At 42.6% G+C, this 22925-nt stretch overlaps 2 protein-coding genes across 2 annotated transcripts in view; one reads left to right on the top strand and one right to left on the bottom strand.

Annotated features, from left to right (window-relative positions):
• Nucleotides 1-10: 10 nt before the first annotated feature.
• On the top strand, nt 11-8494 carry CASP6 (caspase 6). Its single transcript, XM_033160214.1, has 8 exons — nt 11-191; nt 2303-2344; nt 3483-3525; nt 4071-4223; nt 5355-5431; nt 6312-6487; nt 7064-7214; nt 7949-8494. Exons 1-8 carry the CDS (start codon nt 149-151, stop codon nt 8185-8187), a joined length of 924 nt encoding a protein of 307 aa, XP_033016105.1. The 5' UTR covers nt 11-148; the 3' UTR covers nt 8188-8494.
• A 749-nt stretch (nt 8495-9243) lies between these two features.
• MCUB (mitochondrial calcium uniporter dominant negative subunit beta) overlaps nt 9244-22925 on the bottom strand; it is a 66753-nt gene continuing 53071 nt past the window's right edge. Inside the window, 6 exon segments of the mRNA XM_033160213.1 lie at nt 9244-9717; nt 13641-13654; nt 13657-13756; nt 15079-15282; nt 17201-17361; nt 19137-19241. Coding sequence (XP_033016104.1) covers nt 9640-9717; nt 13641-13654; nt 13657-13756; nt 15079-15282; nt 17201-17361; nt 19137-19241 — 662 coding nt within the window. The 3' untranslated portion in view covers nt 9244-9639.

Below are 22925 nucleotides of genomic sequence, written 5' to 3' on the forward strand. Positions count from 1 at the left end.
GGAAGATAACTCGGGCTGGGTGGTGGAGGAGAAAAAGGTGGGCGGAGGAAGGCGGCTGCCTGGAGGAGGAGAAACGCTGACTCCGGCAGAAGCAGCACCCAAGGGGGTTCCTCCCTCAGTCTCGGGCGTGCGACTCGAAAGCTCAGCCATGGCAAGCTCCAAGCGGCAGAGAAACTCCAACAACGGCTCAGGTAGGCGCCGGAAGCCGAGCGCTAGGGGCGTCTGTGCACAAAGGCGCCCTTTGCGCACTGGTAGGGAAACCGAGGGGCGGCGGGGCAGGAAGCCTGAGCGCGGCCCGGGTGCAGCCGGGGAAGGCACTTCCTTCCCCTTCGCTCGACTTTTCTGCCTGCATGGTGGTCAGAGCCCAGAGATTTCTCCTGGCGGAGAGGAACAGCCGCGGGAGATGAGTCTCCAAAAGGTGTCGTTCCGTCCCTCCCCGGTAAGAAGGCTGCGCGCTGCCTTTAACCCCCGGAGAGAGCGAGGGATCCTGTCGGTGGGGTTTGGAGTCTGCCTGCGTGTCAACGTCTGAATGGGAACCAGGGACACACACATTCATTTAAATTAAAGCGTATTCGCTCCCCGGAAGAGTCCTGGGAACTGTTCACTCCTCAATGAGCCCCCGTTTCCAGCACCCTCCGCGATTCCCATTACTCTTTGGGTGGGGGTGCGAAATTGAAATGGGTGGTGTGCATGCAAGAACTCTGATCTTCTGCAGAATGCTCGTGTTGAGGAAAGAATGGCTTGTGCATCTGTACTTGTATTTAGTGATCAATATATGATACACGGACCTCCTGAGGCTTAGTTCAAGCAGGGTGGCACAAAGGGGTATTCTTTTTACCGTTGGTGGGTGGGTGGGGGGAGGGAGAGAAAGCAAAACTGCTGTCCACGCCCGCCCTTTGTCCTGGCTTCGAGTCGGCTTCTGTTCGTCTCCTTTCTTTGTTCTTTCTCGCCTTCCTGTGTTTCCTCCCGCTCCGCCCCTCGTTCTCCTTGTCATCACGTAGCCGCGTCGCTGTGTTTTGGGCTGGGTTGTAGCTGCCGGGCACGTTTGCTGTCGTTCCCGCAGGGCAGGGAGTCGGGTGCTTGGCTGCTGGGGAGAGCCGGTTATTCCGTGGTGCTGCAAAGCAGCCGGACCCACGCCCACATTTGGGGGTAACTGGAAAGAACAGTACAGCTCTCACCTGTGGCTCCTAGAAGCTGTCAGCAGGCAGCCGCAGCAGCCACACCCCGAGAATGGCTTTGACTTGGCCTGATGGGTCTCAAACCTTCACTGAGTTAGGGACTTCCCCTGCATGCGAAGACAGGTTTCTGCGGATTGAGCACAATGGTCAAGACAACAGTTTCTGCATGTGCTATAGAGGGAATTGAGGAGCAGGTGGGGCTCATCCACCTGGGAAGGTAGCCCATCTAGGAGAAGGAAAACTATGACCCTAAACCTCAGCTGCTTTGTGGGATATCTTTGGGAGAAGACAAGGCTAAGGAGTAAACCCTATACAAATCCACAGTGGCATCCCTAAGATAATTGGATGGCATCTTCCAGCAGCTCCTGCCAAGCTGGTGTCAAATGCATCCCTCTGCTTTCCTTTGAAACACATCAGTGAGACCAAGAAGGAGGAGGGAGTCTTGTCCTTGTGCAGCTCAGGACATCCATAAACACTGCCCAGGTTTGTGCTCCAGGGAGGTCACTTCAGTGCTGCTAATGCAGCCATTTGACTTTGCCCTCAGAGGCACACTCCATTGTCTCATGTGCCAACAACAATGTGACAGTCTTTAGGGCAGCATCAACTTCCATTTTCTACTCCAGAGAAAGTGTGAGCTGTAAGTTTCTTCTTCGTTTTACAGCTCATGATTTATTTGGAGAAGACAAGCAATGAGCCCAGGTTTGGTCAGCATACTAATCCCAATCATGATTTACCTTGCTGCAGCAGATGGACCAGGGAAGGAGTGGAGTGGCTGTGATTTCTCTGGGAACCCTTGTGTTCATGCTAACCCGTGTTTTGTGTTAGAGCCACATCATTATTGGACTTTCAATTCCCATCAGTCCCAAACTGCATGGCCAGAGACAAGGTATTGTATGTAATTCAAGAGTGTCTGGAAGGCTACAATTTCCCCATCACTGTTCTGCAGGTACACAGCTGCACAAAACAGCATGAACACCTGGCCAAGGATAGATTAGTCTTGAGTTTAATGAGCAAGCAGAATCTACAAAGCCTTGGAACCAACACAATTATGTATAGAACTTCAGAAAAGAAGTAAACAGTCTACACTTTTATTGCAACACTAAACATGTTGTTTTCTGCCATAGGAGAAATCCATGTGGACAGCAAGAATGTACTGCAAGATAGAGGTAAAGTATCTGCTGTTCGTTCAAAATATAATTGAAAGCTATTCAAAAAAGTGTTCTGTTCCCACTTAGAAAGCTTTTCTAAGTGGGAACACAACAGGGAAGCAAGCAGGAGAAGGAAATCTTCCTCCCCAGATGGGGTGTGGGTGTATTCCTGTGGAGGTGAAAACATTCAGAGGTGGATCTGATTTATGGGAAGGTGACACACTCTTGTTTCATTAATCCAAGCTGGATTGTTTGCATAGGGAATGAACTATATACACATTAAATTTGTAGTCATGGCTGATTGTTCTAATGAAGCTTCTCTGCATGTGCCTTTAGAATGGAATGTACATGAACTGTTATTTCCCCTGTTCATTGCAGGTGCTGTGATCCAACGATAGACACAAACATTCCTCTAAGGATTTGTGCATGAGAGTAGAGACAGGAGGCAGAAGTTTCAAGAAGATTGAGAAAGATAGATCTTTAGATACACTTTCAAGATTTTAACTAGGGCAAAAGTTGTAAAATATTTTAAAAGATGAAATGCTGTTTTTTATTGTTAACCAGGAACAGTGGAGGGGAAAAGCAGGACTGAAATCTGCACATACCTATTCATGCATAAGTATAATTGATGGCATGCAAAAACTTTCTTCTGCTCTCAGGCATATGATAATACTGGAAGGCAGGCAATTAATTTCTGGGATAAGCAATTATTGTTTTGGTGTCAACACAGTGTTATTGAGACCTCGGTATATTGGGGCTCTGTTTTTACATTTTGCATATTGTATGGATAAATGCCAGTTTTTCACTTTGTTTTATGTATTGTATATTTTTATATTGTTGTAAGTTGCCTTGGGTTTGTTTGAGAAAGGTGACAGCAAAATTTAATACATAAAAACAACAATAGTCAAAGTAGGAGTGCTATTTTTTAGATTTCTAATTACAGATTTGGGGGCAAGAGTTGCAGAAGCTCCTGATATACTACAGAAAAATCTTAATACAGGACCAAATCCAGTTATCTCAAATGAAAACATATTTGGAGCATGTTGATGCTACATTCTTTAAAAGCTTATTTGAAAAATAGATCATTTATATGTACTTCATTTGTGCCTTTAAGTATATTGGGCCAACCATGTTTTGAATTATTTTCACATTATAGATGGACAGCAAAACCACACCGAAACAGATGCCATTGTTGAAAGGTAAGGATCTCTGTTGTCCTTGAACAGCTGTTTGTAGCTGAAAACAAAGAGACGGAAAAGTATTTTCCACAGTATATGCTTGTTCTTCTAACAACCACACCCCCAATATTTACTGGATCTCTAATAAGTATGGCTGTGCTCCAAAGTGCTCACAATACAAAAGATAACTTTTTTAGGAGCAGCCAAAATTGTACTTGCTGTTTATTTGACTTTTGTAACTGGGTTTATCGCAGAATTAAGAGTTGTCAGTCAGTGCTGCGTAAATCTTCTATCCTAAAGCAATGTGTTTGTATTTCTGTGTGTATATACAATGACTGGACTATTTTCATATGGAATAAATCTTGTTTGATTGGCAAAACTACAACTGGCATATGGAATTGGGACCTGTTATTTTAGAAGCATATCTGGCCATGTATAACTAGTTGTACAGTTCTTTGGATCCTGGCTTGTTCCAGTGGATTCAGCAAGGTTGTGTGCATATGAGAGAGAGAGAGAGAGAGAGAGAGAGAGTTCATTTAATAACTGAAAACACCTTATTTTTGTAGAAACGTCCAGCTTTTTGATCCAGCAGTGGAGTATAAAATGAACCACAAGAGGAGGGGACTTGCTCTGATCTTCAACCATGAACGTTTTTTCTGGCACTTAACATTACCAGAGAGACGTGGCACCCAAGCTGACAGGGATAACCTAAAACGCAGGTGTGGAGATGTTCTCAAATTGTTTTTAAGCATGTGTGAGTTTGTGGGCGGAGTAGGGAGAATCCAGTTCAACTTCATGCCATTTATATGTAAAAACACCAAAGAATGACGTTTCTTAAAGACAAAATTATAGTGTATAAAAATGATGAAGCCCACCTGGGACTTGCCGTGAGAATGAGTGCACTATAAGGACTAAAAAAGCATGAGCTGTGAAGTCCACAGTTCAAATGCTGTTTCTTAGTTGGGCATCATGACTCAAGTCTTTCCCCACCGGCAAATATACAGGTGAACATTACAGGTGCAGTTGAAAGAATGACTGTATATAAAGCACTTTGAATGCAGCTTTCAAACTTACTACTTTTAGGCAACCCTTCCCATGTTGACAAGCCACCTGTGTTTTGCAGAGAATCATGACACCACGTGAACAGAAAGTGTATCTTAGGAGACACCCAGCCCACTCTTGTGGCTGCGCATTATTTTTCTCTTAATTTATAGACCACCTACTTGCCAAAAATGGCTTCTAAGTGGCCTTCTCGGTAGTGGCGCCCGCCCTGTGGAACGCCCTCCCGTCAGAAGTCAAGGGAATAAACAACTACCTGACATTCAGAAAACACCTAAAGGCAGCCCTGTTTAGGGAAGTTTTTAATTTGTGACTCTGTATTGTATTTTGATATTTGTTGGAGGCCGCCCAGAGTGGCTGGGGAGACCCGGCCAGATGGGCGGGGTATAAATAAATTATTATTATTATTATTATTATTATTATTATTATTATTATTATTTTGAGTAGAGGATAGGAGTACACAGGGCAGCCTGTTAAGAGTTGTAGGAGAGAAAACACCTTATTTCCCCTCTATTCTTGAATGCTGTATCAACCAATAAATTACATGGCTGATCAATAATCAAGCCACTTGTAAACTGTTTCCCATCAGGCTACTCAAGTTAAAACAGTTGGGATAGCTTTCCCTGAAAAAAAGTTTCCTTGCCTGTTCTTTTATTGCTGTTTTGGAGAAACCATGTCATATGAATTTAGTTATTAGTATCCCACACATTTCTAATGCTGTATTTTCTCAAGAAGCGAAAAATCAAGAAATAAATGCAAGTTGTAAGACTTTCTCTTCCTGTTTATACTAGCTTGACGGAGCTTGGATTTGAAGTGAAGTGCTTTGATGACCTTAAAGCTGTTGAAGTGTTGCAAAACATTTACAATGGTAGGTGACTTTGCTTTATTTAGAGTAAATTCAGTTATGATTATACTATGTGTTCAAGTTTGAAACAAAGCTGGTTTTGAATTGCAGTTCCAGAACAGCCAGAATGCACAAAGTAGGCTCTAGCAAAATTGTGATAAGAGACTTGCAGCAGAGTCTCATCATGTCTACTTAGAAGTTATAGTGAATTCGGTGGGGCTTACTTCCAGGAATGTGGGATTAGGATTGCAGCCTAAGGTCTAGAATTTGAATGGGAATGTATAACTGAATTAGCAGGCAATATAGAAGTAGTTTAATAGCCTTTCCAATTAAGTCACCTGACTCTAAACAAGTACTTGTTCCATTCATAGTACTCACCCGCACTATGAAGAAAGCACTATTTGCCTCACCCATAGCTCTTAATTGTCTCTGCCTGCAAGGAGCCTCCTTTCCTTACCTTGAATCCAGATACAGCAATAGCCCAAGCAGTAGCTTTTTTGGTAACCGAGTCCGTAGTACGGATGCTAGATAATCAATCCAGCCTGATGGATGGAACAAGGTCACCTTGAAGCCCATGTCCCTTTCATTCTGAACACCGCTTCTGTCAATAACCTCTTAGTTTAGTAGGAATACAAAAGGGCAGCTGTGCAGGGTTGAGGGCCTCATGAGGAATTTGGCAAAGCTGCTGGGTAGGTCAGAGAGATCCAGTGGCAAAATTGAGAGCAAAATATGGTTCACATTTTCAATCCATCTTGGTGTAAAAGAGCATGAGCTATTTTCCCTTTATGGGGATAGCTTGGGTTTGCTGAACTCTGCTCCAACATGACCCCAGGGTACTTTGTTCATCACTACTTTACCAACTATTGCTTTTAAAATAACGTTTTGCAACGGCATTATTTCGCAGTGTCCACAGACCAGCATGAAGATGCAGACTGCTTCGTGTGCATTTTCCTGAGCCACGGAGAAGATGATCACGTTTATGCCTACGATGCTAAAATAAAGATACAAGAATTAACCAAGATGTTCAGAGGAGACAAATGCCCAAGCCTAATTGGGAAGCCAAAAGTATTTATAATTCAGGTGAGAAAGTCGAGCTTGTGAATTAAACCATTATATTAAGTTTAAAAACGGGCCTTCTCCAACATGATGCCCTCTAGGTGTTTCTGGCTGGAATTCCCGCCAGTACCAGCCAGGTCACCACCAGGCTAGGGAAGGCAGGAGTAGACAGTTGCATATTTGATTGGAAGCAGCACAGAAATAAAGAAAAAATGGAAACACAAAATCCCCTCCTCCAATGGCCCAGTTATTTGCTGCATCTTGCAGTTCCTGCCCTCAGTCTGGGGTAGACAGAACTTCATGTGTCAGTTTATGGAAAACTCTTGCATTTCTAAGCACTGCCTTGATTTATGCATATGATATGAAGTACAAAGCATGCTTCTTTCTAAACTCAATTCTAAAGTAAAAAACACACACACCCTTTTTCCAGTGTTTGCTGCACTTTCTAAGCTGAGTCATCCTACCAAGACTCAGCAAAGCATAACCAAATATTTAAGTATATATTCAGTGTGTGTCAACAAAGGCAGAACTCGGAAGGGTTCTGCGTTAGAATGGTGTCCGGCTGTGAGACTTGGTTTCCAACAGTTTCTCCTCCCACAGGCATGCAGAGGAGATAGGCATGACGACCCAGTCCTTCATCGTGACACAGTGGATAGCAAAACAGAAATCAATGAAACACAAGTCGATGCTGCTGCTGTATATACACTGCCTGCTGGTGCAGACTTCCTCATGTGTTACTCGGTTGCAGAAGGTAAAATGCACCCCCCCCATCTGTAACTGCTGATTCCTTGAAATAGTAGTTATCTTACCTACAAAAGAAAGAGACAATTTTCTTGAAGTTAGTCTCCGTGTATACTGTGTGTTATTGCTATGTGCAGGGTTGCATGCTATATTTACGGTAAGAAAAAGTGTATGGGAAAACCACCCATTTCCTGTAATAGGAGTTGCTTGTGGAAGGTTAGAAAATATTGCTTGAGAAAGTAAAAAACAAAAACACCCTCTGTAGCTCAGGGGTATCTCTGAAGCGTTGAGACTAGACTGCTTTAGACAAGTTACCTCAGTTCAGAGTTTTTAAGTATCTGCCTTGGGATTAAAGCTTTGCCCAAAGTGGATGGACACCTGTTTTCTGCTGTTGGACACTGGGATTCTTGCTGCAAGGTGTACTTATTAATAGTGCCAAAATATTTTTAAGCCCTTAATCATTCTTGTTCCACAAATGAATATCCCTCAAGACCAACTAAGGCTCCAATCCTAAACATATTTATTTTAAAAGTTCAGTTGATGACAAAGGAAACATGTTTTTAGATCAGGGTGTGTGATCATTTTTGGCTTTCCCAAAGCATAGAATTAGATTTAATTATCTCTTAGATTACTATTTGCTAGTTTGTTTGTTTTTTTTAAAAAAATACTGAATGCAGGTTCCGATCCAAGGCTTTTCTGCAGACATGACAAAGACTTAATACCCTTCCCCCCTTTTTGCAATAGGGTACTATTCTCATCGCGAGACTATAAATGGTTCTTGGTACATTCAAGATCTGTGTGAGATGATAAGAAAGCATGGTTCTTCCCTGGAGTTCACAGAGCTACTGACGCTGGTTAACAGGAAGGTGGCTCACCGCCGAGTGGATGTGTGCAAAGATCTTAATGCTATAGGAAAAAAGCAGATTCCTTGCTTTGCATCAATGTTGACTAAGAAGCTGCATTTCTACCCAAAATCAAAATAACATTGAGGAGCAGTAAGAAGAGGTTATCTCAAACTACCCACAATCTTGACATATGGGGTAATAGATTCAGACTGCAATCCTGTACCCTTTTACCTGGGAGTAATTCCCACTGGACTCAACGGGGTTGCTTCTGAGTAGCTGATGTTTGGAATTGCACTGTAAAGCATTGTCAGTGTGCACTATTTCGGTTTGCTTAAGAAATCACCCTTGTTTTTCTTGATCAACTAAGACAATTTGCAAAACGACAAAGTAGCAATAATGGAAGACCCAAGTAAACAAATTACAACCAGCAAGGGATTTTTTTTTTTTTTTTAAAAAGTGATTGTAAATATTATAAGATAATTTCAAAATCTGAAAGACTTTTTAAAAATTGTTAGAAAAAATGCAAAAAGAAATTTGAAAGGAAGTTGTACAATGCTGAACTTTCCATAAAATTCAACATTTCAAAATCGGAAGTACTTTTTATACACTGCATTTGAAATTATTGGATTAGAAATCAACATCATACTTATCCAGCCTCAAGAGAATTTTGGAAAATAAGTCAATCTTTTTACATTTGAGCAAGAAAGAAGCAGTTAATCAAGCTTAACTGTTTTCAAGTGCATGAGTTTGGAACCTTCATTTTGAAGCTTGAGATTTTGTACTCTCTTCCCCCCCCATACAATAATGCTTTTGTAGGGATCATTTCCATTATCTGACCTCATCCTCATACTTTAGCTTGGGAAATACCATCTGAACACTGTCAGACTCAGTTGTGCAACTGCCACTGACTGGTGTAACTGGCTGGTGAGGTCAAAAGAGTTCCAAGCACCCCATTTATAATTCAAAATTGTTATTTAGGGGCTTGACCTACTGCAGGCCATTAGCTATTGTTCTATAGGTGATTGGTGATGTTTGTACAAGTGAGTTGTGCCCCTTGGACTTTGCATCTTAAATGTAACAATAAACTTTATAGGTTTATAAAAAGCCACAGATTCTGAAACTGTGCATGTGAGGATTCCTGAAAGCTTAGGAGGTGCTTTTTTATTTTTGCAGAACAGATCTTAACTCAGAAAATAAAATAAGCCCAAAACAGCAATGCATTTTTTATTTACCTTATTATGAAAGTTACATTCAAATAGAGGGGTTTCCAGATTAAAATAAAAATTTTAAAATCATTTTTGTCTCTTCTTTCAATCAAGTATGTATGCATTATTAATTCAATAGTAGCTGAAACATGTTTCTTTTCATTGTGAACAGTATTAAGAAACAAACTATATACATGGGGAGTCTGAATTTCTTTGTAAAACATGAAAAAGAAATCCCGGTTATCAGAAACAGTTTTAGCTGTTCCTTGTCAATTTCCTCGCCACCCCCCAACCCCTTCAAAAACAGAAGGACTACATTAGTCCAGAATACTCCAGTTTCAAATCTTACGAGGCAATTCAACAAGGCTAATAATTATCAAAAAAATTAATGTTTGTCATTTATTTCTTGGATAGGAAGACGCAATTGTAAGGGGTTCTTCAGCCGCCTCAAGGATTCTTCCACCTAGCAGTGAGAAGGGAGAAATATTAACTGGTGAGCTTGCAGTTGTGAAACCCTTCAGAATCTTTCTGATGCCTAGTTAATGCCATCTGGATGGCTGCTGGCATTCAGTCATGTTACAAGGTAAAGAAGGGGTTCCTCAGAGGGAAGTTACAACAAATAAAAACAAATTAAAAGCAGGAAAAAGCAATGCAAAATACATAAAATGCTCACCCAATAAGGACAAGAGAAGCACCACCTTAGGAGGCAACTTAATTAGCAATGGCCTGAATAATCAATAAAGGTTTTGGCCAGGTGCTTAAACGCTGACAAGGACAAAGCCAGGTGCATCTCCTCAAGGACAGCATTCTACAGATGGGTCCACCACTGAAAAGCCTTGTATTTTTCATGCCGCCCAACTCTTCCCCGCCTCCAAAACCTCTGCAATGTTTTCCACCTCCCCTAACTCTGAGATGAGAAATTTGTTTAGTTGAACGAAAAACAATCTTTGGGCATAGGTAGAGAGGAATAAGACGGGATGCAGGTGGCGCTGTGGGTTAAACCACAGAGCCTAGGGCTTGCCGATCAGAAGTTCGGCGGTTCAAATCCCTGCGACGGGGTGAGCTCCCGTTGCTCGGTCCCTGCTCCTGCCAACCTAGCAGTTCGAAAGCACGCAGTGCAAGTAGATAAACAGGTACCGCTCCGGCGGGAAGGTAAACTGTGTTTCTGTGCGCTGCTCTGGTTCGCCAGAAGCGGCTCTTAGTTATGCTGGCCACATGACCCGGAAGCTGTACGCCGGCTCCCTCGGCCAGGTAAGCGAGATGAGCGCCGCAACCCCAGAGTCAACTGCGACTGGACCTAATGGTCAGGGGTCCCTTTACTTTTTAGGGAGGGAATAAACCAGGAACTCCCACCAGTTATTCACTGCATATTGCCCTCCAGCATTTGAGTGCTTGCTATAACATATAGTTCTGCCCTTAGGTTAGTAGCTGTATACATTTATATAACCTTATATAAGGCAGAGGTGGGAAACCTGTGGGCTCTAGTAATTTCTGGACTGAAACACCATCTCTGAGTTGGGAGTCTGACAACATCTGGAGGGACACAGAACTGGATAGATTAGCTGCATCCATCTGTCAGCATAAAGGGTACTCCAATTGTCTGCTTCTAGAGGAACTTTATATATAAAATGCATGGAGGAAATCTGCTTTTCGTTGCAGGAAACCCTGTGGTTATGACATGTGGGGTTCCTGAATTTTTTAAAAATCTCACAGCATGCATATGCATTTGTAAGCTATGGCAACTTTAACACCCAAAGTGTTTCCCCCAGTTAACTGCCACTAATTCCAAGGAAGGAAATTCATTGTGCCTGCAACCATTCGAAACAATGGACAAAGGGCAATAAGCCATATAAGAGAATATCAAGTGTGTGCACACATACACTTGTATGTGAATGAATGAGTGTCAGGTATCGCTGGAACAATTTTAGGGATAGTCACTCCTTTAAAAATCATAGCATTAAGAAGTAATAACAGGTTAGCTAGGTTGCAGAGCCTGGTGAGCAAGCAGAGGACTAGTGTCTTAAGCAGGAGTGGGGGACCTAAAGCTGAAGGCCAACACTGGCCTCTAGGCTTGTTATCTGGCCCTCAGGACTCTATCCAGGGCAACACTGTTTTTGCTTGGCTAGAATGTATCCTTGAACTATTGATTGTGCCTCCTGCTTGCCTGGAAAGAAAGGGGGAATGTGTGAGCACATGTAGAAACTAGCCTGCAGCACAAAGGTAAAAAGGTTCTTCCCAACTTTGGCCTCTGGCTCTGACCATCAACCACCACTGGCACGTGCCTGTCCACACCCCATCTGAAGGCTGGCCAGAACCGGAATGAAAAAGGTTCCCCAGCCCTGCTTTTAAGGATGATAAGGAGACGGCTTCAAGCCATGTCCAACCTTTAAAGCAGTGGAGATTAAAGGAAAGGGGAGCAAAAACTACCAAATCACTTAGCATCAGGGTATTGCTCCTCTGCTCTAAAACCAGATGGGAAACTGATTTAGAAAACCCTGTTGCTAAGGAGCAACCATGAATTTACTGCATTAAGATACAATAGACTGGATGCATGGTGACAGTTATTACCTTCATCAGGGTCAAGGGTAATTTTTTAAGCGAGGGAATGCTTCCCAAAGCTTTGAAGGAAGGCACTGATTACCTCTGGGACCCAACTGGATATGCCTAAACTTGCCACGTTAAGGGCACAAGAAGGGCAAGGGTTCTAGCTGCATATATGCAGTTGGTTTCATTTCTTCAAGGAGTCTGTCCATTTCTCTGATCTCATTTCAAAAATTGGAATCCAAATCAGAACTGATGCAAGGAGATTTTAGCTGCAAAATGTCTTGCATGATGCTCACAGCAGGCACCAATGGTTCTATCACTTCCCCTGCTTTGGCCAGATTGTAACAGGCCTTTCACCACCTGTGCAAGCTTAGCTCTGTGACACTGAGCAGACACAATGGTGGCAAAGAAGTCGGATTTCCACATTTCAAATCCAGATGTCCACCATGAGCAAATCACTCATCTCACAGATTGTTGTGTGGCACAAATGGAATATACATCTGAAACATCACGCTGCCTAGTTACATGGTTTAACAACCAAGAGCACCCTGCAGGTTTGTGTGGCCCTTCCACCTCTGATTAGAATTAAGTATGATTCAGTTAACTCAAATCAGGAAGCTGGTTTGGCCATCGTACAGCATGACATTTCAACGGGCTTTTATGAACACTCCCTTCTTCAGCACCCTTGGGCAAAGTGCAGGATATACCGGTAAATGCAATAACAAATCTACTTAGTGTAAGTATATATACTAAAGTATAACAGCATGAGCATTCTTCCACTGAGCAACCATTGTTAGAATTTATTTAATCATCAAACAGTGGTCAAGTGTTTAATGGGGATGTCTTCCAACACAAAACCTTTATCTCGGCTTACAAATTGCTACAGGTCAACCCCCCAAAGACCTGGAGCCTGGGACTCCCCTGAGTTGCAACACATTTCCAGGGATGCCTGAAATCTGAAAGGGTAAGCAGAGGCAGTGACAGGGAGGCAAGGTGCTACAGAGCACTGAACAAAGAAGCACTGAGAACAGCAAGGGAAGCTATTGGCTTTGTAACTGTGTTGTGCTATATTGACAGTGAGCTCCTGGCAATCACAATAAGCAAGTTAATGTGCCATCTAGGATGGCAGAATCCTCTTCCTAGCTGGCAAATCCAGTGAAAGCAGCAGCTGCAAATCACAACACTCTGCCAGGGTCATCTTCTGCACCTGGTGACTATGGCAATGTCTCACCAGTCTGAGAGGGGATATAGAAGGTAGGCAGGCCTATGATTGGAGCTCTCTTTGCAGCTGGTGCATTGTAAATTGCCATCGAGGAGTAGTAGCACTGGAGTCTATAATTAAAACAATTCTCTATGGACTTGGAAGGTCTGAGCAGAGCTGGCTGGCAAGGTCAACACTATCATTTTGTTTTAAAGCCTACTGAAGTAGCTGAGAAGCATTTCCATTAGCTTTTGGAGACAGCAAGTGAGATAAGGGTTTGTTACTTTGGAGCTGTAGTTTTCCATTTCACATCCCCTTGCACTAATCACAGCTGCTGCAGCAGATGGAAAGGAAGCTGTACCCATTTCCTCCAAAGTAAGATTATTTCTTTTCTTCCTCACCTGTCAAGGGCTGTCAATATGCATTTTAAACCCACTTTTCAAAAGGAAGCCTGTATACACGGCTACAAGAGTGTGCTTTCTATGCATGTTGTTTAGCGACAGACTACAGCGTCACTCCCTGAAATGTGCCAAGCTGCAGAAGTGGGGGCCAATGTTGGGATTTTAAAACATTTTTGGAGCCACTTTTATGTTACAGGACAAAAGTTAAGTATATGACTCAAAGCAAGTTATGCAACTCACCTCTGCAAGATCATCTTTAATTTGTTATACTGATCCACATCGAAGTTCTGGCTTCTGGATTTCTGGTGAAAGTAGTGGAGAAATTGCCTGTCCCGAGCATCTGGGTAAATATAATCCTGCGTAAGAAAAGAAAAATATAAGGCAGTACTCTGAAATTTCTACCAGGAGATCACAATTGTAGAGCTGTCCATTTTACTGCAGCTGCAGTCATTAAATGTGGATAAAGTCCTTAAAAAAATCCTTTAGATTTCAAGGCCCATTTCCCCCCTTTAAAAAAGTAAAAAAAAAAACCAAACAAACAAAACCCAAACATACAATGTAGCATCTGAGTGACAGAGTATCTACTAGACTCCTAGTTCCATCAAATCAGTAAACAGAAATACCTCAAAAATGTTAAGGGCTCATTTTCATGATAGCTTTTGAGGGAGAAATAATCACCATGAAATGCACGTTACAAATCTGAGTAATTTTCAGCATGTGGCAACGTGCTGTTAATCACATGGGATTATTCTTATAAGGCCACTTTCACATGAAGACTGAAAGGTGAAGCCACCTCACTGTGACTCTTTCATAAAACTAATTTTAGCCTTTATAGATGATTGATTCAAAGTCCCAAGAAATTAATGACTCTCCCAAGGTGACAGAGTGAATCAGCCACTGGGAAAAAAGCACTCAATATGGTATGGATGAGATGCATGCATTTCACATTTAGGTGAGTACTCTTGGTTGATTGTGGATATGTGAAGGACAGAAGGTGACCCTTCAGGCATGTAGGGCCCCAGGCACAGAAGGCTTTATAGATCCAATGACCAGCATCCACAAAATTATATGAACCCCGTAGAGATCAGAACAATAGGACAGTCTATTCCAAAATAGGTCTAGTTCAAGTGAAGGCAGAAAACAAACTGCCCCCCAAAGGAAAGGGAGGAGCCAGCATCCAGTCAAATGGGTGATGTTTTTCACCTTCAAGTGAGTGGTGCATAACAACACCTACCTGGTGGTGCACTTGTGCCCACCTGAGAATCTGTGGCTCTCCAGAAGTTGAAGGACCCTAACTCCTACAATCCCTTGTCCATTGGCCATGCCAGCTGGAGTTGATGGGACATGGAATCCAATGAAGTGGAGGGCTGCAGTTTAGCCAACCTTGGTCTATGGACATTTTACAACCTAAAGAAATCCTAGGCCTCCTTGTTAGGATACTTTAGAACAGGCATCCCCAAACTTCGGCCCTCCAGAAGTTTTGGACTACAATTCCCATCATCCCTGACCACTGGTCCTGTTAGCTAGGGATCATGGGAGTTGTAGGAAAAAACACCTGGAGGGCTGCAGTTTGGGGATGCCTGCTTTAGAAGATTCACAAATATGTACTTGCAGACTCTCACTATGATAACTATGCAGATTCTGCTAACATTATGGCTCCAAATTTACTGAGACTCACCTGTTTAGTAAGCACAAAGTAAGCATAGAATGCCATGGCAGTTCCATAGGTGATAAAGTAAGTAACAGGCTCCATGATATCCCATGAATAGACCCACCAAGTAAGCCATGCCAAGGCTCCACCTTGAGTTGACATTAAGGCTAAGCCAATCCATAGAAGCCGAGAAGTCTTAGCATCGACATCTGTAGTAATTCCAGCTTTAAGCTAGGAAGAGAGAACCGATGTTAAGACCGAAGAGACAACATTGTTCAAGCATGTCCCACCCACTCCCACAGATTACCTTGTATTCAAAAGTGCATTAATAAATAAATTAAAATATTTCCCTGTGTGGAGTGTAGCGAAATCTCAAAAGATGACTTCAGCCAGCCTTTCCCATGGAGACAAAACATGTTTCTCCTGCATCACTCTCTACAGCCATAGCAGGTGCTGCAACCTTCCAATAGTTTGACTTCACTCATAAAGGCATACTCCTCCGTTGTCCCCCAAAACAGACGGATGCCAAGAACAATTCAACTGTTTTCAAGGAAGCCATTTAACAGTAAGCACTGTCCTTCTTCCTTAGTTTTTATATGGTCTTGACCACCTCTTCTAATCTAACCACTTTTGGAGAAGAATGTTGGATTTTGTAGACTTGGTTGATCCTGAAGCCTGTTATATTTCTTATGATAAAGCAGGTGCGACCATTTTGCTTTGTTCAGAGGATGTATCTAAGCCTGATTTCTATGTAGCAGAAGTTGAGTCTGACAATTAAGTTGTTGTTATTTAAATCTGTACACAGCCCTATACACACAGTTTTTCATTAACAACTATGACATTCAGGGGGAGACAGATTAGTCTCCTTAGTATTAGCACACGGAAAAATCTAGTGTTCCAGGAGAAGTTTTCAGGCCTATAGCAGAGACATTTCATTTACTTAATAGAACTTAAGCAAGCAATACAGAGAAGATAAATAAGATTAATAGCATAAAAACCTTATAAAATAACATCACTGATGCAGAGCTGAGAAACCCTAATTAAAACATAATTACTTTAATCAGCAAGGCTAGAATTGGGCAGCAAATAAAAGGTGATATGGGCTGCCCAAATGAAAGACCGAGAGAAGCTTTAAGGAAGGGATATTTACACTCAATTTTTGCTTTAAAGGAGATAATTTTTGCTATCCTTTCTCAATTATCAAAGAAAAAGATAATTTTCACAAACTATCCATGAAAGTTACAGGTGGGTAGCCATGTTGGTCTGCCATAGTCAAAACAAAATAAAATAAAAAATTCTTTCCAGTAGCACCTTAGAGACCAACTAAGTTTGTTCTTGGTATGAGCTTTCGTGTGCATACACACTTCAGAAGAAGTGTGTATCTGCAGAAGTATGCATGCACACGAAAGCTCATACCAAGAACAAACTTAGTTGTTCTCTAATGTGCTACTGGAAAGAATTTTTTATTTTATTTTGTTTTATCCATGAAAGAAATTGATTAAGTCATATGTCCAAAATACATACACTGCAACTTCTGCAATAATTTTAATTTGAAATAATTAAGTATAGTTTACTATCATCAAAGTAAAATAATTTTAGCAACATCTAAAATAACTACATCAAATACAAACTACTGCTGCTTTTAAAAAGTGTATCTGGAAAGAAGTTACATAGACATCAATACCTAAGTTATACAAGAATGTGTTTGGCTCATATCTGAGCATACTAAGAGAGTTTCAATGTTAAAAATAGCATTCGCTGTGAATACAACTTGCTTTACTTATCTATAAAGGTAGATTAATTAAGTCGAGCCAATTCAAAGTTTTATTTTTATAACAGGAGACATAAACCTAGTGGTTCAATATAGGGAATGGGGAGTAGAAATATACCAGTTCAGTATGCAGACCTGACCTGTCTCTGAAGGGTGTTACAAAAACAGAAAGATGCCTTGTATTCCCATTTTGATAAATTAAATTGTGTTGGACTGGGGTAACAAAAATCAGGTACCGGGCGTATTCCAGTGTCTCTGGAACCAGTCAAAAATGGGTGCAGAGGTGGGAAAATTTGCCACACATTTCATAGACTTCACCTGCTAAACTCAAAATAGATTTCCACAATATGAAATGCATGAAGAAATATTTTTCCAGACCTGCTCCAGGGGCAGCAGTTCTTCTTTCAGAAGTTCCATTTTTTCCATTAATTCCCTCTCTCTCCTTGTCTGGTGGTCTTCTAAATGAAGTGCTGTAAACAACTTGTGGACCATAGACTTGATGTCATCCATCTCCAGTTTATGTTCTGTGCTCATTTGCTCTGAAAGAAGAATGAAACTGGAACCACTACAGTATACCAGCGCAGCTTTTGGGAGGCCTGAAATTCCATACATTTTCAGGGATATGGCCAATGGGCAGGTACAACGAACCCGCCACTTACATGCGGGTCTGATTCCAGGAGTCTCTGCATAGCTGTCAACTTTCGGATTTGAAAATAAGGGATCAGCAGCCTCACCTATGACAGTCACATGGCAGTGGTGGGCGGAGCCAGAAGCAAAAGTGGGCGGAGCAGCTGGAACGCGGCGTCCGCGCTCTTCCCTAGATCATATGGCACTTTCCGGGTCTTTCTTCACTGATCGTTCTCCCCCTCCCCTCTAATAAGTTATGGAGAACAAGATGTCCTAAACGAGGTGGGGGATCCAAAGCGCACCTGAAACAGACTGACCCCCTACCCTGCTGCAGCGGTAGGGAAGGAAGCGGTAGCCTCGGGTGGTGTTAACAAGCGGAATGGGTGGAGGTGTGTCCATCGGCAGCGATTTCATTAGCGGCGCTGCTGGGTTGCACTGGACGGGGAGGGGCAGCGAGGAAGTGGGTCTGAGCTGAGGCTGATTCATTCACTTGTTGGGAGGGGAAGTGGGGCGGGGGGAGAAGCGAGGCCCAGAACTAGGGGCTCTCCCGGGAGCGGGGCGGGTGGAGTGCGAGTTGGAGGGGAACGCAGTCGCGCAACGAGCAGCCACCCTGGCTATAAATCCTGGGGAACAAAGCCAAACGGATCTAAGCCTTAGGACAGTGCTGCGTGCAGCCACTCTAGGGACTGAGACTGAGGCTGCTGCTCCCACCGCCTTCTCATAGCAGCAATTGTAGCTGCAGCACACCCAGGAAGGCAAGGCGCACAGGAGACGGGGGTGTGCGGCCGGGCGCGAGCACGTGCGCGGGCGGCGGAGTGGGGGAGGGGAAGGAGAAGCTTCCTGACCAGGCCGGTTTTTAAACACGTTTCCCGCTGCGTCCCCCAGATGACTCAAAAACCCGTATATTGACAACCCGGGAATATATGGGTTTTTGAGTCATCCGGGGACGCAGCGGGAAACGCGTTTAAAAACGGGAGAATCCCGACCAATACGGGATACTTGACACCACTGAGTCTCTGTGCAAAGGCAAAATCACCACAGTCAGGAACCCCATGCGCTATGAGCAGAGAGCTGTTTACTAGTCTCTGGGAAGGAGGTGCTAGGCCCCTGGGATGCTCCCAGAGACTGGTAAGCAACTCTTCACATAACCTTTATTTACTCCCCCCCCCAACTTGCATAAGGTTGCAATCACGTATGTAAAGTGAGCATAAATTGCAGGCACACTGTATTTTCTCCTGCAGGCTGCCTTGAGCTGTGAAGCATTTCCTGCTATTTCTTTTTCTCCCACTTCACCTCTCATTCAAGCTCAGAATAATGCAAATGAAGCAGGGCTATGCAAGAACAAGAACACCTGCATGCATTTCAATAGGGCACCATTTATTTCAAGAGACAGAATTTAAATTAAGGTTGGGGGTTTGCAAAAGGAAGGAACAGCTCTATCATCCTGGTCATTTAAAGCACAGAACAAAAAGTCAGTTTGGACCACTTGTGATTTAAGGTTGCAATCTTCCTATTCAGAGTTACCTGGGAGTAAGTCCCATTGAATGCAATGGGGCTAACTTTTAAGCAAGCATGAAGCGGTACTAGTTAAGTTTCTATATTTTGAAGGAATGGATTTTAAACATATTTAATAATTTGATAGTCATATGTCTCCAGATGATTTCACGTTGGCCATGGAATTGTGTACCTTTCAGTGGAGGATGAACACTGTATTCTGCACCATTGATGACAAGTTTAAAATCATTCATCAAAAGAACCTCCATCAACGTTGAAGAAGAAATCATGCTGCCATCTGTAGGGAGGAAGCAAATACCTCAATACTAGCAATAAAATGCTTCATTAACTAATGAAGTACCAGTGCTGTGTTGATCACAGATAATGAAGTTCAATACAGGCAAGGTTTACTACACCAACAATTACTGAGTTAGGTTGTTTCTATGGTAGGCCCATGTCTTGTTGCTTCCTGTTTCTTGTCACGTCTAGTGTAACTCAAAACATGACATGACGTCAAGGCAATGAAGCTTTCCTCCAGGACTAATCTAGGAGGGAGATGGTTGCAATTGTCACTGAAATCATAGCATGGAGAGAGTCAGCCCTGCTTCCCAAAATCTACTTTTCTAATCCTGCCATTTACCTGGAAAAACAAGAGAAGCTACCTGCATCCGTGCAATTAGTGTGATCTACACTTTGGTCCAAAGATTCTGAAAGTTAGCAAGCCAAGAATCATCACCTATGTGCTCACATCTAGATTAGAACCACTGTATCCATCCACGTATGGATTAATTCCGAACGCATACCCTAAGAAAAGCCTATCTTCTTCCCCCCCAATATAATACTTTTGGGAGCAGCCTTTTGCTTTGGGGCTCTTGATTAATGAGGCCAGGGTTAGGGAAGAGCTATACCTCAATGGCAGAGCATGTATTTCGGCTCCCATAGGTCCCAGGTCCAATCTCTGGCATCGTCAGGTACAGCTGAGAGACTCTTGCCTGAAACTCTGGAAAGCCACTGCCAGTAAGTATAGACAATACTGATAGGGATAGATCAGTGGTTTGACTGAGTAGAATAAGTCAGCTTCCTATGGTTTTATCAAACCAAGGAACAGTGTAGTGATTGCCTGCACGCTCTCCCTGCTTCCCTCTTCCTGTGCACCGTAAGTGTAATACGGTAAGAGCTGTTAACCACAATTTGTTGCCCTCGTGTCATCTGCAGGTTATGGCAAGTGGCTTTCCATCGTACATCCTTCCCGCTATCAGACTGCTTTAAATTGAGATATATATTTTTAACAATATTGATATACCCCTTGATTGTAAGGAAACCTCCAAGCGATTTAAAGAATATAAAATAAAACATTAAAATTATTGATAAAAGCAGGTATATTAAAACCGTTTGGCTTGTAACTTCTACATGTCTGGATGGCCTAAAATAAAAGATGTCTTAAAGCAGGTGCTGAAAAGAGCATAGTGCCAGATGGCACTGGGGGACCTTCTACATTCAAAGCATGTGTTCTAGCACTAAGCTGCTCGTTCATCCAAAAGGTGCAACGTCAGTGCACTAATGTTTCTTTAAAACTAGCACAACAAGATGCTCTGATAAAACATATTACTACTAGCTTGGAACTTGGCCTGCTTCTCTGTGTTATCTCTGACTCAAAGTAATGTGCTGTTACCAAAGGCATACTGGCATATCCTGACTGGAATTCTGTCATCTGGGCTCATGCTGGGCTTCTGATTACAGTAGCAATGAACCAAGTACAGCAGCTTTCTTCTCTACCCAATCTTTCGGGGATGCAATCTGGCCCAGCATCATTTATAAAATAAGGAATGGGGGGGGAGTTAAATATTTATATGAAATATTATTCTTGCTGCTTTGTTTTGCTATTAACTTTTATGGGTCGGCTACCAGGCATTCTACAAATAAATAAAAAATGCAACAACACGAAAATGCTGATTTGTGCAAGCGAGATTCAGTATTCTCATATAAACATAATTTAGGTTTGGGGAAAGAAATCCAGGCGGGGTGCTATCTTTAAAAGGAAATATTTGTCTGAAAGCACTGCACACAGACTCTTTTACACTTGTTACAATGGTAAATTCACATCACCCTAGAGATTAAAAGATAGAGGAGAACAAATACAGGAGTCTCTCTAGTACACTTCTTAACTGTAAATGTCGTCTGCAAGAGAATTTTCTATTTAATGTTGCATAAAGTGAAGTCTGGTTGATAGTTAGCTTATGCAAAGATGCAGAATAGAAATTCTGCAAATGTTTTGGGAATGATAACATCAGAAGTCTGATAATCTCTTCGGTTATAGATGCTGACAATGATATTACTAACTATGTTATTGATCTGACCAATCAACATAGTAAGGTTTTTCAATTCTATAATTCCAGCCAACAAGCCAGAATTCTCTCCCAGTTGTTGTTGTTCAGTCGTTCAGTCGTGTCCGACTCTTCGTGACCCCATGGACCAGAGCACGCCAGGCACGCCTATCCTTCACTGCCTCCCGCAGTTTGGCCAAACCTCATGTTAGTAGCTTCGAGAATGCTGTCCAACCATCTCATCCTTTGTCGTCCCCTTCTCCTTGTGCCCTCCATCTTTCCCAACATCAGGTCTTTTCCAGAGAGTCTTCTCTTCTCATGAGGTGGCCAAAGTAATGGAGCCTCAACTTCAGGATCTGTCCTTCTAGTGAGCACTCAGGGCCGATTTCCTTGAGAATGGAGAGGTTTGATCTTCTTGCAGTCCATGGGACTCTCAGAGTCCCTCCAGCACCATAATTCAAAAGCATCAATTCTTCGGTGATCAGCCTTCTTGATGGTCCAGCTACTCACTTCCGTACATTACTACTGGGAACACCATAGCTTTTAACTATACGGGCCTTTCGGTTGGCCCAACGGGTGATTGTCTTTGCTTTTTTTAAGATGCTGTCTAAGGTTTGTCATTGCTTTTCTCCCCAAGAAGCAGGCGTCTTCTAATTTCGCCTGACCTGCTGTCAACCATCTGCAGTGATCATGGAACCCAAGAAAGATGAATCTCTTCACTGCCTCCATTTCTTCCCCTTCTATTTGCCAGGAGGTGATGGGAACCAGTGGCCATGATCTAGTTCTTTTTGATGTTGAGCTTCAGACCATATTTTGCGCTTTCCTCTTTCCCCATCATTAAAGGTGCTTCAATTCTTCCTCACTTTCTGCCTCAAGGTTGTATCATCAGCATATCTGAGGTGTTCTCTTTTTTCCGGCAATCTTAATTCCGGTTTGGATTCATCCAGCCCAGCCTTTCGCATGATGAATTCTGCATATAAGTTAAATAAGCAGGGAGACAATATACAGCCTTGTCGTACTCCTTTCCCAATTTTGAACCAATCAGTTATTCCATATCCAGTTCTAACTGTAGCTTCTTGTCCCACATACAGATTTCTCAGGAGACGGATGAGGTGATCCGGCACTCCCATTTCTTTAAGAACTTGCCATAGTTTGTTGTGGTCGACACAGTCAAATGCTTTTGCGTAGTCAATGAAGCAGAAGTAGATGTTTTTCTGGAACTCTCTAGCTTTCTCCATAATCCAGCGCATGTTTGCAATTTGGTCTCTGGTTCCTCTGCCCCTTCGAAATCCAGCTTGCACTTCTGGGAGTTCTCGGTCCACGTACTGCTTAAGCCTGCCTTGTAGAATTTAAGCATAACCTTGCTAGCGTGTGAAATGAGTGCAATTGTGCGGTAGTTAGAAGCATTCTTTGGCACTGCCCTTCTTTTGGATTGGGATGTAACTGATCTTCTCCAATCCTCTGGCCACTGCTCTCCCATTGGGTTACATCTATGACAACTTTTTAAAAAAGTGGGTCATTGTAATAGAACTAATAGTATGATTGGTTATATTCATTCATTAAAAAGTTAATAATACGTATTCAAAAAATGAAGAGGCTTCAATTAAAAGACACAATTAAAAGAGATAAAAATAAATCATCAACACCTTGCCTGGTTT

This window comes from Lacerta agilis, chromosome 9 (assembly GCF_009819535.1).
Source record: "Lacerta agilis isolate rLacAgi1 chromosome 9, rLacAgi1.pri, whole genome shotgun sequence".
NCBI lineage: Eukaryota > Metazoa > Chordata > Lepidosauria > Squamata > Lacertidae > Lacerta > Lacerta agilis.

Bases quoted from the DNA above. Each gene is read 5' to 3' on its own strand.
- CASP6 (XM_033160214.1), top strand. From the start codon at position 149: ATGGCAAGCTCCAAGCGGCAGAGAAACTCCAACAACGGCTCAG. The intron at 2,345-3,482 runs GTAAAGTATCTG...TTCACATTATAG, and splicing joins GAATGTACTGCAAGATAGAG to ATGGACAGCAAAACCACACC. The intron at 3,526-4,070 runs GTAAGGATCTCT...TTATTTTTGTAG, and splicing joins ACAGATGCCATTGTTGAAAG to AAACGTCCAGCTTTTTGATC.